This window comes from Equus przewalskii, chromosome 3 (assembly GCF_037783145.1).
Source record: "Equus przewalskii isolate Varuska chromosome 3, EquPr2, whole genome shotgun sequence".
NCBI classification, from domain to species: domain Eukaryota; kingdom Metazoa; phylum Chordata; class Mammalia; order Perissodactyla; family Equidae; genus Equus; species Equus przewalskii.
Window position 1 is genome coordinate 37,896,262 of NC_091833.1, and position 16,848 is coordinate 37,913,109.

The following is a 16,848-nucleotide window of genomic DNA, read 5'->3' on the forward strand; positions in this document are numbered from 1 at the left end:
ATGCAAGCAAGAAGAGAGTGGACTGAAATGCTTAAAGTGTAAGAGAAATAAACCACCAACCCAGAACTCTGTACCCTGTGAAACTGTCCTTCAAAAGTGAAGGGAAAACAGACTTTCTCAGACAAACAACTACTGACATAACCTGTTGTCAGTAGACCCGCCTGAAAGAAAAGTGAAAAGAAAATCTTTAGCGAGAAGGAAAATAATATAGGTCAGAAACTAGGATCTTCATAGAGAAGGGAAGAGCACTGAAGAAGGAATGACTGGGGGGCCAGTCCAGTGGCTTAGTGGTTAAGTTTGTGTGTTCCACTTTGGTAGCCCAGAGTTTGTGAGTTCAGATCCCAGGTGTGAACCTGCACACCGCTCATCAGGCCCTGCTGTGGTGTCCCACATACAAAATAGAGGAAGATTGGCATAGATGTTAGCTCAGTGACAACCTTCTTCACTCAAAAAGAGGAAGACTGGCAAAAGATGTTAGCTCAGGGCCAATCTTCCTCACCAAAAAAGAAAAAAAAAAAGGAAGGAATAACTGAAGGTAAAATAAAAACATTTATTATATTTTTCTTTTTGGTAATTGATCTAGAAGATAGTTTGTTCAAAATAGTGGCAACATGTATTCAATTATGTATGCTTATGTATATATATCTTATACAAATACTCATATATATGCTTATATCTGTTGATATATAAGTGAAATGAATGACAGCAATGATACAAGGGATGGGAGGGAAGAATTAGGATTATTTTATTATTATAAATTACTCACACCACCTGTGAAGCAGTATAGTGTTATTTGAAAGTGGACTTGAATTAGTTGTAAACGTATATTGCAAACTCTAGGAAAACAATTTAAAAAAGTTAAAAAAAAAGTATCACTGATATGCTAAGAAGGGAGATAAAATAGAATCATAAAACATGATGAATTAAAACCACAAGTGGAAGACAAAAACAGGAACAAAAGAACAGGGGGGACACACAGAAAACAGTAGTGAATATGGTAGATATTAATCCAACTATATCAATAAGCACTCTGAATGTCAATGGTCTAAATGGGCCAAGTAAAAGAGACTGTCTGAGTGGGTCAATAAACAAGACCCAACTATATGTTATCTACAAGAAACCCACATCAAATATAAATACACATAATGATTCAAAGTAAATGGATGGAGAAATATACCATGCTAACACTCATCAAGCCAAGCGGGGCTAGTGATATTAACTTCAGACAGAGTAGACTTCAAAGTCAGGAACATTATCAAGGATAAAGAAGGACATTACATAACAAGGGGTCAATCTTTTATTTTCAAAATATCTAAATCAATCTGTCTCAGTTTGTATATCCAACTATGATTGGAAAGGACTGCAACATTCCCCTGGAATTTCAACACTGAACACCATTGTTTTTGTCAAATTTATAATCTTGCTAAATGATTCTATAGTCACAATGCAGCTGATTGTATGAAGTATGCTTCAGGCAGTACAGAAGCTGGCACGCTTTTCTGGAGTTTTAATGTCATACCAAAGACCACAACACGCCCCACCACTCAGGTAAGTAAACAGATATTTCTCCAAGAGATAAAGGAAACAAATGTACTGTACAAAGATGTAATTTTTGCCAATTTTTACCAGCCATTGGTCCAGTCCTCAGCATTCTTAAACAATCTTTGTTGTCTGTGGCACATTATAAGTGACACAAAATAAGAAATATTTCATTCAAATCTACCTCCAAAGAAAAACAATAATGCTAATAATAAAACTTCTGACCTAACAAATATATATAAAAATGAATATACTCAATAAAGCCAAGCAGATGTTGGTTTCCAGTAATAAGAAAATAATCCACTTTGTCTTATACTCCCATTTTTATCCTGGCACTCTTACTGCACAAACTCTATCAGCTAAAGTTCTTTCAGACATTAGCATGAATGTATATTTATATTTTACTCTCAGTACTTAGTCTTCTAATTTTAGTTCATAACATGCAAGGATAGTTCAAAGGCAAAGTCTATGTAAGGGCATGCTGTCTTCAATGACCTGTGAGCTCCATTTTTACCTGCATTTTCATTCCATTCTGTTTATTGTATTTTCTCCTTTTGCCTACCCTTCCCCTCTCCTGCTTCTATTCCATTGCCAACCACCCTTTAAGGCACCTTTTCCTACCAACCTCTTAGTCAAACTTGCTACACAGAAATGGTACTATACCTTGCAACTCAGAGTGTGGTCTTCAGACCAGCGGCTTATTAGAAATGCACACTCCTAGCCTCCACCCCAGACCTACTGAATCAGAACCTGCATTTTAAAAGGATCCCCTGTGATTTGGAAACACATGGAAGTTTGAGAAGCAGTGTGCAGTAACAATGTATATCTTAGTGTGGTATATTTCCATAACATTATCACAGCTTAAGCCATTAAGCTTAACTATAATTAACTGAAATTATATCATGTATTTATCTGTTTCTTGCCCATCCATCTAAAATGCAAGCTTTTGAAGTCAGGCAATTAGTTCTTTCATCTCTCTATCTCCAGTGCACACAATAGGGCTTTTCACATAGTAGATGCTCAATATGTGTGTAAGTAGACATAATAAGACGTTATATATTTGTTTGCATAGTAGATGCAAATATTTGTTGCCCGATTTAATGACTGAATAAATCCATGCCTAGCTTGCTTTTTTGGTGGGGGAAGAGGGGAATGGCTTGTATCTCAAGGCCAGTAATCTATCTGCTGCACTCTTTACCTGACTGTCTTAATGAAGTCCATCCATCCTTCACTCAGTGTAACCCTAAAGAAAGCAACTGAGCAACGCTGGAGAAAATGACCATAGGGCAGAAAGTACTAAGCTTGCCTCTTGCTCTCCTACACATTTTTACTGTATACTCTTCTGAGGGTTGCTAAGGCCGTGTTAGCATTGCCCATACCATCGCCAACTGTTTCCTGCACCTGGATTTATGAAGAGCTGAGATGCAGGAAATGAGAGACCAGTTAATGAGACGAACCCTACTTATATCCTCTCTGAAGAAGTCCAACATGCATCAACAATAAACTCTCTCGCAGATTGTCCAGAATGAAATAAAATCAAGATCTGTTGAATAAGATTGCAAACAAAAACTGACCATCAGACTTTCAATTATTCCCTTTAATGAATGACACTGTAAAGTTTTGAATCCATTTTGGTCTCTCTATTTTTTAAATCTAGGCTACCATAAAAATTTATGTATGAACTTCTCATTCCAATTTTGAGTGTTAAATTATACGTGAGACATATACTCATTGTGTAGAGGAATGACTTTTTGTCGTCTTACAAAGCATTCCATTGAAATACCCAGTGTAAGATAATGCATACTCAACCTAGACATATTCAGCAACTTGCCGATTTCTTCTGGTTATTCTTTTCTTACAATTAAGAAAGAAAAAGACTAGATTAATCTGAAGAAAATTTCATAAAATGTACAGTTTGAGCAGTGTTCCATATGAAGTTGTAATAACATGAGACAATTTTTGCTATAATGTTAGATGAATAAAAAAATATGTACATGTATGGGGATATACACACATATATAAGTATATGCATACATATATGTAAGTGCATATTTATATATAAATATACTGTGTGTATTTGTATATTTATAATATGACAGGAAAAAAAATCACCATTATCTTAACAGTTATTATTTCTGAGAGGTGAGAATAAAAGTCATTTTGAAAGTTTTCTTTTTCATTCTTTATAATATACACTAGACTTTAAACAACTCATAAATATTACCTTTCCAATCAATCAGGTAAAAATGAACATTATCAAAAAATTATTCACCATTTTTATTGGGTGAGAGGACAGCAGCAGTTCATTTTTCATAACCAAATTCATGTATTTCTGCATAATATTCATTACATATAATTTAGAACACAAATTAAAAAAAGAAGAAAATAAAATCACCCATAATTCTGTTTCCTAGAGATAACCCCAGCTGACTTTTTGATACATATCCTTCTATTCTTTGTTTGAAGAATACAAGAGCATGTTTTTGAAAAACTAAAATGAGATAATCTTAAATGTATTCATACCTATTAAGTGCAATAACAATGCTTTATATTACAACGGTTCTTTGTAATCAAGATCCTCACATACTTTGTATTTTATTTTGAACACACACTGAAACTATAATCCCTTTTCAATGTTGGATTGCTGAATTTTTGTCAACCATTTAAAACTATTCGTGGATAGTTTTTAAATTCTGTGAGTCAGAAACTATTCCTCCCCTATAAATTGTTCAGCCAAATAGAACCTTTTATTCTTCTTCTAATAAATTTCAAAAATGTGAATACAAGATAGTACTTTGTATCAAACAGGGTTAAAAAAATAAAAAGTACATATGATTAACCCAGAACAAGCTAATAGAGCCATAAATCGTAAACTCAAGAGCAAAATCTTAAATTTTGCAAAGTAGATGATAAGGATCTTCTGATCCTTGTGTAGAAAACAAAATTTTAATATTGCTTCAAAAATGATCGAAGTTTAGGGGCTGGCCAGGTGGTGTAGTGCTTAAGTTCACACGTTCCGCTTCGGCGGCCCGGAGTTCGCCGCTTCAGATCACAGGTGCGGGCATGGCACTGCTTGTCAAGCCATGCTGTGACAGGCATCCCAAATATAAAAGTAGAGGAAGATGGGCACGGATGTTAGCTCAGGGCCAGTCCTCCTCAGCAAAAAGAGGAGGATTTGCAGCAGATGTTAGCTCAAGGCTAATCTTCCTCAAAAAAAAAAAAAAGAAAAGATTGAAGTTTATTTTCCTCCTAAAAGCTTTAAGTAGTTTAATTAGCGAGAAACTACTTCTTGTATATACACACACATATATATATATATATATATCTATATATCTATATATCCATATACATATCTAAGAACTCTAACACCAACAGCACATGTTAGCTGTTGAGATAAAGATGGCTTTGAGGATCCAGGCATTCAGGTTGGCCTTCTCAGAAGCGGGCCTTCCATGTAAAAGAGTGAAGAGAAGAGAGACAACCTTCCAGTCATTGGAACCACACTCCCATCACTCTTCTCTTCAATCTCCATGAGATTGAGGGAATGACTATCTTGTTCATTGTTGAACACATGATAGGTGCTCAATAATTATTTGTAAAATTAGTGAATTACTATATTTCAATTGGAAATGCTTGAAGGAGATGAGGCTAGGGGAAGAGACTTAAGAGTGGACAGTGACAATCTCTCTGTGAAGGGTCTATCTGTAATTGTCTTCCCTCTGAGACTCAGGGAACCATTCATATCAGTGACGATTTTAATGTTTTCATTTTCGGGACTGCCTTGGTATGGGGATTTACCCACAGCTACAGGTCCTAACGTGACAAGCTTCAGGAGACTCAGAGCGGTAAGCACAGGGCAGCAAGAACAAGGCAGGTACGTCTAATCAGACCTCCTCGGTGGCTCAGCAGAGAATGGCGTCTGCTTATGGAGTGGCTAGGCTTGGAGAATGACTCACTGGCTGAAACGGAAAGGAGGGGATGCTAGAAGGATAAAAACAGGATCCTAGAAAGACAGACTAGAAAGAGAGAGGAAGGCACATCCTTCTGTAATGCCTCAAAGTTAGCGAGGTCCCCGCTCTTTGGAAAGAGCAAGAAAAAGAGGCTGCACATTTGAATTGCATAAGTTAAGTAACAATAGAATTGCTTTTTTCTTTTAACTTCCATAAATGAATGATTACATTAAATAATAAAAGCAGGAACTAAATTAATATAAGAATATTACCTTTCACTTCAAATTCCATGCCCTCGCCACTGGGCCTGAGTTTCTCTTCTATCTTCAGGGAGTGACTACATTGTCTTAGCAGGTGGATCTAACTCCTGACCTCTCCCCGCAATGCAGCAAGGTCAGCCTAAGTTACTGTCAGGAAGACGGCAATGTTTTTAGTGATGATGTCTTCTAGTTTAGCAAGCAAAAGGGAAGCTACAATCAATTCATTGCCTAAAAGGAAAAGAATTTTAAATAGAGATTTGTCCTAAAATGGATACCCGTGATTTTACAAGCAAATTTCCTCAGGACTATTAATAACAGCTAACGACTACTGAACATCTACTGTGTGCTGGGTACTGTTCTCAGTGCTCTGCTTGTATATCAGCACATGATACCCTACAACTCTATGAGGGAGGTGCTGGTACTATCCTCATTTGATACATTGATTCATTTATTCTTTGAAGAAACATTTATGAAGCACCAACTATGTGCCAGGTGCTGCACAGGATGCCACGGTGAGCCTTCCTCCCAGCCTTGCAGTCTAATGGGGTGGAGGCAAACACCAGGACTCACATACACAGTGTGGAAGATGCTGGGAAGAACATCAGAGCTAGGAAGGCTAATGCGAGTTCAAGGAGATGGGGTGGGAGTTCTGTTTTAAATGAGGAAAATAAGGCTCTGAGTGGTAAGTTAACTCTTCCAAGGCCACACAGCCAGTTACTGCTGAAGTCAGAGAGGAACTAGGTAGTCAGACTCCAGAGATCCAGTCACTCCACTATACTGTTTCCCCACCCACAGTTAAAGCCGCGCACACGACAGTCAATTTATCACGGGATTGATCTGATAGAATCAAAGACACAAAATTTCCAGAGCTGTTAAAAACAACATATGGCCCCAAACTTCCGTGAAAACGCCTAGCACATTAATTCTTACGACAGCATAAGATTATACTTCATTCGACATTAAATTGATGTTCTAGGGAGAATTGCTAATTTGCATAGAAATGGCAATTTATGTGGGAGTGTGTATGTTTACAACTCTTGTTGTTCACTGAATTATCTCACAAGGATGTTTTATTTTACCAAGAATTCCCAGGGGTGGTTTACATGTTGTCGCGTTAACTCTCACTGCCAGAGAAAATGACTCTTTTTATAGTGCCAAACATGTGGGATTGCTATCAAAAGGTGATGATGATTCTTCTCACTCTAAACTGGATTGGAAGGGAACAGATACATTTCGGATTTCTTTCCTTCACGTATCTTCAAATTCTTTGTAATTATCTAAGAGTAGAAATTGAACTTTGATAGCAGACTTTCTTTGGTATGTTTTTTAAAAAAATGTCCACGAGCATTTTACACATTTTAAATAGCAAACATCTTAAACTGATATATCTAAGAATACGTCCATAAAATTTCAGGGACTTTTTATGTGAGGGTTTTGTTTTAACTTCCAAAATAAATAAAAGACTTCAGTGCTGTATGTATGTAAATAATTTTAGGATGTGTTATAGTTTTTAGTTTCATATTTTCATATGACTAGACAAAATGACTTTGAAAATGCCTGCTTCTATATAAAAGCAGCCTTTTAAGGATACTTTCATTTCCTTTCACGTCCTCAGAAATATTATATATAAGCATAAACTTTCCTCAACTTGAATAAAAATTACAGAAACTGAGTCTACCCAACTTTGAGGCAGAAATAGGTTCTGCTTTTCCCCGCTCATTTATTCAGTGAAATATATTAAAATGAGAAAGGACTTTTGTAGTCAGGCCTAGGAAAGATTTCCTTGTGGCTCACCTTGATGATAGATAAAGCCCCTAAAAGAAGTCCGGGTTGCAGTAAAAATAAGAGGTAACATGTATTGAGTTCAGATTAAGTCTCAAATACCCTAGGTAGAGATTTATATACATAATCACGTTTAATCCTCACAATTATTCTCAGAGATGCATACTATTATTTTCTGCTTTTACTAACAAAGAGTTAAGTTTTTAAAAAGTTAAATGAATTGTCAAAGGTCACAGAGCTAGACTCAAATCCAGGACTATGTGCCTCCAAACTCAGTGCTCTTGGCCACAGAGTTATACTTTCCTCTGAAAATAAAAGACCCTTGGCTGATCCACATCCGTCTTGCCCGTCCCCAACCTCATACACAAGAAATTCTTGCAAGTTGGCCTCATCATCAGACATGCTTCTGTTAAGAGTGAAGAAGAGTCCTAATAACCCACTCTGTTTGCTTCACCTGTGACAACACTCTAATCCCACAGTAGCCGCTCCAATCCCCCAGTCCTTGGACATAACCATAAGCTTCATCCTTTCACACATGCTCTTTTCTTTTGCCTGTTGTGCCTAGTCCCATTTTTCTTCCTAATTAATTTTCAACACTCCCATCCATGGTTGCTCCCAGCGGAAGACCACTCCCAACCTCCCCATAATCATAGCTCTTTGGCTATACTGTACTCCATTAGAAAGTGTCACATGGATCAGATTATTTCTATATTATTTATTTTTCTGTCTCTTTCATTATATAACGAGTTCTTGCTAGCAGTAACTAACAATCTTTGTTTCTACCTCAACTCCAAGTGACTACCAAAGGCCTGCCACAGAGTAGAAGCTCAATAAACGTCAGTTGTCTGAAAACTCAACTAGGCCAAAGAGGAAGACATGTATTCCAAAAGAACGTAATTGTTCCTTAGAGCCAATACATATGTTTCAAAGAAAAATTATGCCAAGTTGAGTAATGAGGAAAAATAAATTCTACCGATATGATACTAACCAGCATGGGAAGTGGGGAAACAAATTAAACATAGAAAATATGAATTTTCTGGGTTATGGATAAAGCATTCCTAATACCTAAATGTTTCAGGATTATGAAATAAAGCATTCCTAATATCTAAATGCAACAATAAAAGGGAGAAAATGATAAAATGCTTGATTCTAATATTTCAATGAACAATGTGAAAATACATCCTAGAGACCAAAAGGCTTATGTGAAGAAAGTTTGGAAATTCATGAAGATCAGAGTAATTTGGTATGATTATGCTGCTGAAGAAGGCACTATGGGTTGCCGCTTTATGTTATTAAATGAAGGTTAATATGATAGAACATTTATCATAAACAGTAGAAAATAGGGAAGTGATATAGACAAGGAAACACAAAAACAAATCTTTTTATAATGAAATTAGACCACTGAGGGAGGTACGCACACTGAGAAGATGGCAGGTCAGGAAAAGCAGACAATATTTTTTGTTTGCAGTTTTAAAATATGAGGCCTAAAACAAAAAAGAATACAGTTAGGTTAAAAAAGAAATGTTTCGAATGGAAAATTCAGAAACTTATTTACTTTCGAAGTTTTAATTTTTTAAGTGTTGCTATATTCCAGACAGGAAAACTTTCTAAAGCTCATTTAGCATGAGAAAGATAACTGAAATGGACAGGCTGTATGACACTGTATCCAAATAAAATATATTGCAAGTTTGTAAATGTAAATCAAGACATAAAATACATCAAACTGTGACCCTCCTGTTAAATTTGGAATGTGGAGGCGCCCTGTGAAAGCTTAGAGTCTCCCGGCAACTGAACACAGAGGCGGCAGGCAGAGGGGCGCTGTGCCGCCGGCACCCTCCCCCCAAGAGCTCCGCCCAGTTATCACCACCCTAGGTTCCATCTCGGACTCCGAAATGTAAAATCGTGGGCAATTTTAAGGACACTATGATTAGACTTGCGCAGGCATACATCTAAGAAGCTAAAAATGACTTGGTACTCCCAAAACACCCTAAAACTGATTTTTGAAATTGAGGCAAAATTTGTTCAGTAGTGTATTTATTTGAAATGTGGATGCTGGAAGCATCTGATCCACATTCCAGCTCTGTCATTTCCTAGTTGCCCAGCCTCCTATGTTTGTATTTTTACTTAAAAATCAGAATGGTACTAGGACCCAGACCTCACTGTTTTTGTGAGGATTAAATTTAAAATGTGCATAAAGTTTTTATGACAGCGCTTACCTCACAGAAACTCATAAATAAATGTTAGAAAATAATTTTTTTAAACATAAGGAATAAAGGAAGCAATCAATCATGAACAAACAATGGAAGAGAGGTAGATGCTTTCTTAGGCAGCCACTAGTGCCATTTGAGAGCTGGCCTTGGGAAAGGAGGAGCAGGCTCTGACTCAGTGTGGATTTGCCCAGACTCCTCCCCATTTCTGATACTACTAGTTGTGCACACATAATGTACTGTCTCAGGCTTTCACTTACATCACCTGTCAAATAACAGTGTTGGAGAAGATATTATTTGAGACTTGTTTTTGGTGAGGAAGATTGGCCCTGAGCTAACATCTGTGCCAATCTTCCTCTATGTTTTGTATGTAGGATGCTGCAGCAGCATGGCTGATGAGCAGTGTGTAGGTCCACACCCAGGATCCGAACCTGCAAACCCCAGGCCGCCAAAGGAGAGCAAGTGAACTTAACCACTACGCCACTGGGCTGACCCTAGAGACCACTTTTAACTCTAGAACAAGTCTATGGTTTATTTATAAAAAGACCTTTTTAAAAATAATTCTTCATATGAAGTACTAGAAAAATCCTCATTATAAATTTATATCTTCTTCCATTTTTCATAACAGTTCCTCTGTTTGCAGCTCATCTCTGAAACAGTTATTTTTGCTTCTCCCCACATCAGTATTTTGCACAATTCTGTGTAATTAAGATTATCATTACCATTTAAGTCTATGCTTCCATATATTAATATTTTGATTCATTATTTTGAACTATTTGTTCCGAACCAAAATCTTTCAATAAAGTGCAATATTGATTTTGTTAAGATTTTCATTTTCTCATGAAACAGTTGTTAATATATCATTCCCGAGCCAAAGGCAAAATTTGACATCATGGTTTATCATTTTAGGTTTTTAAAAAATTTGATCCCCATATTCATTCAGCATATAGTCCCATCCTTGCCACTTATGCTTTGCCTTTTCCTCTAACATAAATTATGATTTTGTTTTAAAGTGATTCTGTGTACATATTTGGCAAGTAGTCTCTCAACTTTTAAACAGCCTATATTCTACACTATAAGAATTTATCTTTGGAATGAAATATCCCAAAATGTTAACAGTGATTGCCTCCAGGTATCGTCATTCTGAGTAAAATTTTTTTCCTGCTTCTTTTATATTTTCTATCGTCTTTAGATTTTTTACAATGAGCATATACAATTTTTATAATCAGAAAAAATAAAAAAATTTTAAGTATATTTTTTGGATTTTAAAATTCTTATCCATAATTCAAAGTCAACGTCATATATTTGTTGAGATCAAATAAACCATAAAATTAAATATTTGAAATTACATAATATCTTTCTTAAGAAGGAAAGTAGGAAAAAAAATGGTATAGTTCCTTTTTCCCAACTTCTAAATGGCCTGGAAAGATTAAGACACAATTACAGATTAAATGTAAACCACACTTTCTCATATTTTAAAAGAATTTCAATTAGTTGTAAGGAAATGGCCAGCTGAATAAAAAAATGAATGCGTATGGTTCTAGTCATTATGACTAATGGAAATGAGAAAATCCCCTCTTAATTAAGAAGCTGCAGACCAGAGGAAGGGGTGACAGGGCCTCTGCCATCTGTTGGATGGCATTCGAGCAGGGCTGAGAAATCCGTATTCTCAATTGCTGTCATGTTAGTCAAATTGAATTCCTGTTGAGGCACATGAATAAAAGAAAATGTTGGATCAAAGCTAAGCTTCTTCATATGGCAAGCTGTTAAAGAGACTGATGAGCATTAGTTACATCCCTACGAATACATTTTATAGCACTATGACACTATTAACAGCCAAAGAAAAATACAGATATAGGATGAACTTAAGAGGAGGACCTGTACCAATTTCCATCTGCTACTACATTCCTATTACAATTCAAAAGGAAATCATTATTGCCCAGTAAATAGTACAAGCCTAAACATTTAATGGATAAATATAGTTCCTGGGAACACATGTAATTCTAACTCTGCTATTATACAATTTGCAAATGGGGATTTAAAATAATTTCAGCTCTCCCAATATATAGGAATATTAAGACACTAGTAAAAGTAACCTGAAATATCTCATGCAACCTTAAGGTGAAAAATATATAACCTCAATATATGAGCGTAAGTGAATTCCCATTTGGTGGTCATAAAATGTCTGACTTTTAAAATCTTTATTTATTTCTCAACATAATTTAAACTGCCTATCATATTTCTCAGGGAAAAATTAAGTTAAATTATAAGCAGCCTTTCCTCTATTCCCTATATGAAATATAAAAATATGGTAAATCAGTGTTAGATGCATCATTTTGTATCAAGCTGTTTGTTGATCTGATATGATCCTATGTTTTATTTTCTGGCATAAATCTAAGTGTGGATGATAAAATGTTACTGATGTTAAGAAAATAAATTTAAAGTGTCTGTCTAGAGAAATAATTGTCGAGACTAGCAAATGGTTGGTCATCAGCTAGAGAAAGGCTTGTTTAAGTCAAAAAGGGCTCATACATAAGATTTTCGTCCAGATTTGATGATGTTGGCTCAGTCATCACTTGAGGATGGCGCTCTACAGACCTCAGATGACAGCTCTGTAAGCTTCAGGGTATCAACTGTCTTGACAAAGATTTCAGAGCTAGATATACTAGTCAATAAGACACAATAATATCTTGCTTTTTCATGGGCTCTACACATAATTTTTCCCCCTTAACACTAGCCTTAATGTTCAGAGAACCCTTAGATTGGTGCTGTCAATGCAGCAGATGACCATTTCCCAGGTCAAAAAAGAAGACCAGGTTTTAGCAAAAATGAAGAGAAAATCATTGAATCAGAGGTGGGATTTTTGAAAGAGCAAAGAATGACGTAAGATAGCTGTTACGTAGTTAGTAGCATTGAGAATGTGAAACAGCACACCTTAGTTTTGATTCTAAAAGGAAAGTGGTAGAAATCTGAAACAGGGGGCACTACATTCATAATATTAATATGGTAACAAGCTACCCAGTGTTCAAAATGCTGTTACCAACACAACCAAAAGTATCCTGACCAAATGCCTGTATCTTATTTTGTTAGCAATAAATAACTTGTAATTACACTCTGGTGTCTAGGACTAATAAGCTTCTACTAACAATTTTGGTCTTTGAGTTTCATTCTCCAATATATAAAAGAATGACCAAAAAAAAATGACATTTAGAAAACAAAACAAAATATAAAAATAGAACTTAAAAAGATAAATTGATTAAAATATAAAAAAGAAAAACTTCTCCAGAGAGAAGTTGACTATGTATCATAAACTGAAGAAAACACCTTGAAACCTTAGTCTCTGCAGCCTCGGAAATAATTTGAGCTACTTTATTAAATCCTGCAAGTCAGAGAAGCTCTTTGGGAACAAAATAAAACCCCGTGTAAAGCATCACATACCTGGGCTCACATTTATAATTCAGACTTTTTGAGTAATATACTTTTCAAACAATTTATCATTTTAATTGGTATTCTGAAGTTATAATGAACAATTAGTTTCTTAAAGAAAGAAAAAAAGGAGATATTCAATCTTTGAATCTATAAGTTGGCAGCTAATAATTTTTCAAATGTTAATACATTCTAGAAGCACAAAAATAGTTCTACTGGCCCTTGTCCTAAATATACTGTTATCATCACACATTTACTGCTGGAATTGATTAATTATTGTAAATTAGTGAACAATGAGTGTAGGTGTTTTAAATCATGCTGCTAATTTTAAAAAATACTTTACATAATATTTGATTATGAACAGTCTTGTCTGCTGCTCTTGCGCATTTTGACTTTATTCCATAGGTGATCAAGCATGTCTCAGAAAGAGAAAGGAAAGAGACAGGCCACCAGCAGCTGCCTGTAGAAGAGAAAATGGGGATCCAGGCCAATGAGGATGGAGAATGAGAAAGTAGAGACATTTCTAAGGTGGAGAAATTAATTGAATGTGGGAGAAATGGGTCTCTGTGATGGTGCTGGGGTGATATGGGTAGTAGTAATGCTTTTAACTAAGAGAGGGAACACATGAGTAGGAACAATTTCTTTTATAGGGAGACGGCAGAAGAAAATAAGGATTTTAGCAAATCTGCAGGTGGGACATATATAAACAATGTTAAGCCTAGGGGAAAAGTGCAGACTTGAACAGGGATTCAGGGGGTCCATGAACTCAAAACAATTTTCATAATAATACTAAGATGTAATTTGCCTATGATGGTACAAAAGTAACGGAGAATAAAACAACTGTCACCTAAGCATGAGTAATAAAGGCAGTGGCACCAAACTGTGCTATTAACCACCAGGCATTTGTGGTTAAAATAAATGTCAATTTTGTATAAGGAAAAAACTACACAATAAGACACCACAACACAACCATTAGAATGGCTGAAATCAAAAAGACTGACCTGGAAGCCAGCCCCATGGCACAGCAGTTAAGTTCGTGCACTCGGCTTCAGCAGCCCAGGGTTCACCGGTTGGGATCCCAGGCGTGGACCTACACACTGCTTATCAAGCCATGCTGTGGCAGGCGTCCCACATATGAAGTAGAGGAAGCTGGGCACAGATGTTAGCCAAAAATAATCTTCCTCAGCAAAATGAGGAGGATTGCTGGTGGATGTTAGCTCAGGGCTAATCTTCCTCAAATAAAAGACTGAGCAAGTGTTAAGCAAAGGGAACTCTCCACACTGCTCATGGAAATGTAAAGTAGTACAACCACTTAGAGAATATTCTGTAGTTTGTGCTACAGTGACTGATGGCATTGAGCATCTTTTCATGTGCTTACTTGCAATCTGGATATCTCTTTTGGTGAAGTATCTATTTAAATCTTTGGTCCAGTTTTTTCATTGAATTGTTTGTTTTATTATTATTGTGTTTTGAGAATTCTCTCTATATTCTGGCTTCAAGTCCTTTATGACTGATTTTTCTAATGATTACGGTCAAAGTTTTTCTGCTTCTTTGCATGCTGGATAATTTTTGATTTGCTGTTGGACATTACGAACTTTACTTTCATAGGGGCTAACGTCCCATAGATATTCTTGAGCTTTGTTCTAGGATGCAGTTATGTTACTTGAAAATAATTTGATATTTTTAAGTCTTGGTTTTAAATTTGGCTAGGCATGACCAGAACAGAATTCAATCTAGGGCTGTTTTGCCCTCACTACCCAGGCAATGCCTTTCTAAGTGTCTTACCTGATATTTCTTGGATTATAAAGTTTTTCCACTCTTGTTGGTGGGAACCCAAGATCTTCCAAGCCCTGAGTGAGCTCCTGAGATTCTTCCTCTGTTCCCACAGGATGTCCTTCTTCATCTTGAGTAGTTTCCTACTCAAGGCATGTCCTGATCAGTATTCAGCTGAACATTCAAGGGGGATCCTCTGCAGCTCTCCACAGCTCCCTCTCTGTGCAGCTCTCTGCCACCAGCACTCTGCCCTGCAGACTAGAGTTGCCTCAGCCTCCTCGTATGCCCACCTCCCTCTCTTGAACTCTGGGGGACCAATGGCTCCACCTAGGAGCCATTGTGGCCTAGAAACTTTCTCCCGGTAGTAAGCTGGGGCAATTATAGGACTCACCTTACTGTTTCCCTTCTCTCAGGGATGATGTTCCTGAACTGACTGATGTCCAATATCTGAAAATGGTGGTTTCATTATATTTTCCATTCTGTTTAGCTGTACTGGATCCTAATTCCACCATTTGGCAAGAAGAGAAAGTCCAGTATGTGTGTTTTTAATATTCTATGTGGCAAAATACATATTTCGCTTCTGCTACATACTGAAGTTCAATTGTTACCTCAAGGGAAAGCACCCAAGCAACTCTCTGAGTTGCTGCTAAAAAAACGGCATTAGACTCACCACCCATGAAACAATAGTTGGACTTGAAAGAACAATTAACAGACAAACTATGGCTATTCAGACTTGAGTACTGGCAGACATTTTCTTGCAAGTGAATGAAGTAAACTTGTCACTTCAAGGAAAACTGACAATATTTGTTGGCAAGGAGAAAATGTGTACTTTTGAGCCAGAAATAGAACTTCAGAAATCTTATATATACTCCATGAGCTTGAGAGCTTCCCAATACTTAGCACTTTTGATTAGATCAATGGTGACACCAATGAATGTGATTGAGGGATGCTTTATGATGAAATATGTCAATGCTTCAAAGATTTGCATCTCGGTAAACCAATATTTTTCACATGACCAATGCATAATATTATAAAATCATGCATGGGTAAAAGAGTCATTTAAAGTACAAGGTAGGCCAAACAATTGTAAGTTAACAGAATACAAAACGTTGACTGATAGGATTTTTAGATTCCACATTGTAACTATGCTTTAAGAAACTAGCACTGTCAAGTTTGAGTGTACTCTTAAAAAAGAATCATTTTCTAACTACATATCAGGGTGAGGCAGAATTTTGCCACTTCTCTCATGAATTGATTTTTGCTTTTGAAAATATAGCCCTTTTACATAGAAATATGTTATTTAGGTTACATGTAATGAATTTATTATTTTAAAATGAGCTAATTTTTCAAATTCTACATTTTAATTTCTGACATGATAGAAATCAATAGACATAGCTGACATCAAAGCTCTTTGGGGTTCTCAAAAATTTTTAAGAATATAAAGTTTCTTGAGAACAAAAAGTTTAAGAATTTCTAGCCTCAAGTTATAGCTATGAAAGTCTTCATCATAGAGAAAATGTTTTAAGCCATAATTAGGGAGAGCTAGTCAGAAAGAAAAGGCCAAGGACAGAAATCTGAGAGAGATCCTTATCTTTCTACTATCGCTCAACGTATGTACATCCAATTTATCCTTAAGACTTGTTTATTTTATCCTTTAAGCATCTTTTTAAATTTGTCTTCTAGAATCCATCTACCTGTTAATTCCTTAATTCAGGCCTTCATCATTTTTCTCCTATACCATTGCAATATCTTCCTTGCCCAGTCATGGTAGCCACTATCTATACGCCACACTGTCAGAGTTTCCTTCTAACACCTTTTTCTGGTTATATCTTATCCACATTTGAAAGGGCTTTGAAACCATGCCTCGCAGTTAAAATGGAAACTCCACAAAAGTGTGAAAAAGTCCTTCAG

The 16,848-nt window shown here is 36.2% G+C and overlaps 1 protein-coding gene across 19 annotated transcripts in view; it reads right to left on the minus strand.

Moving 5' to 3' along the window:
- Positions 1 to 16,848, minus strand: part of BANK1 (B cell scaffold protein with ankyrin repeats 1) — a 313,259-nt gene that overhangs the window by 246,579 nt on the left and 49,832 nt on the right. Inside the window, exon 1 of one of the 19 annotated variants that reach the window (XM_070614172.1) lies at positions 5,762 to 5,972. The exons of the other annotated variants lie outside the window; for them this stretch is intronic. Coding sequence (XP_070470273.1) covers positions 5,762 to 5,780 — 19 coding nt within the window. The 5' untranslated portion in view covers positions 5,781 to 5,972. Of the gene's footprint in view, positions 1 to 5,761; positions 5,973 to 16,848 lie in introns of those variants that run through there. 19 annotated transcript variants of the gene reach the window in all.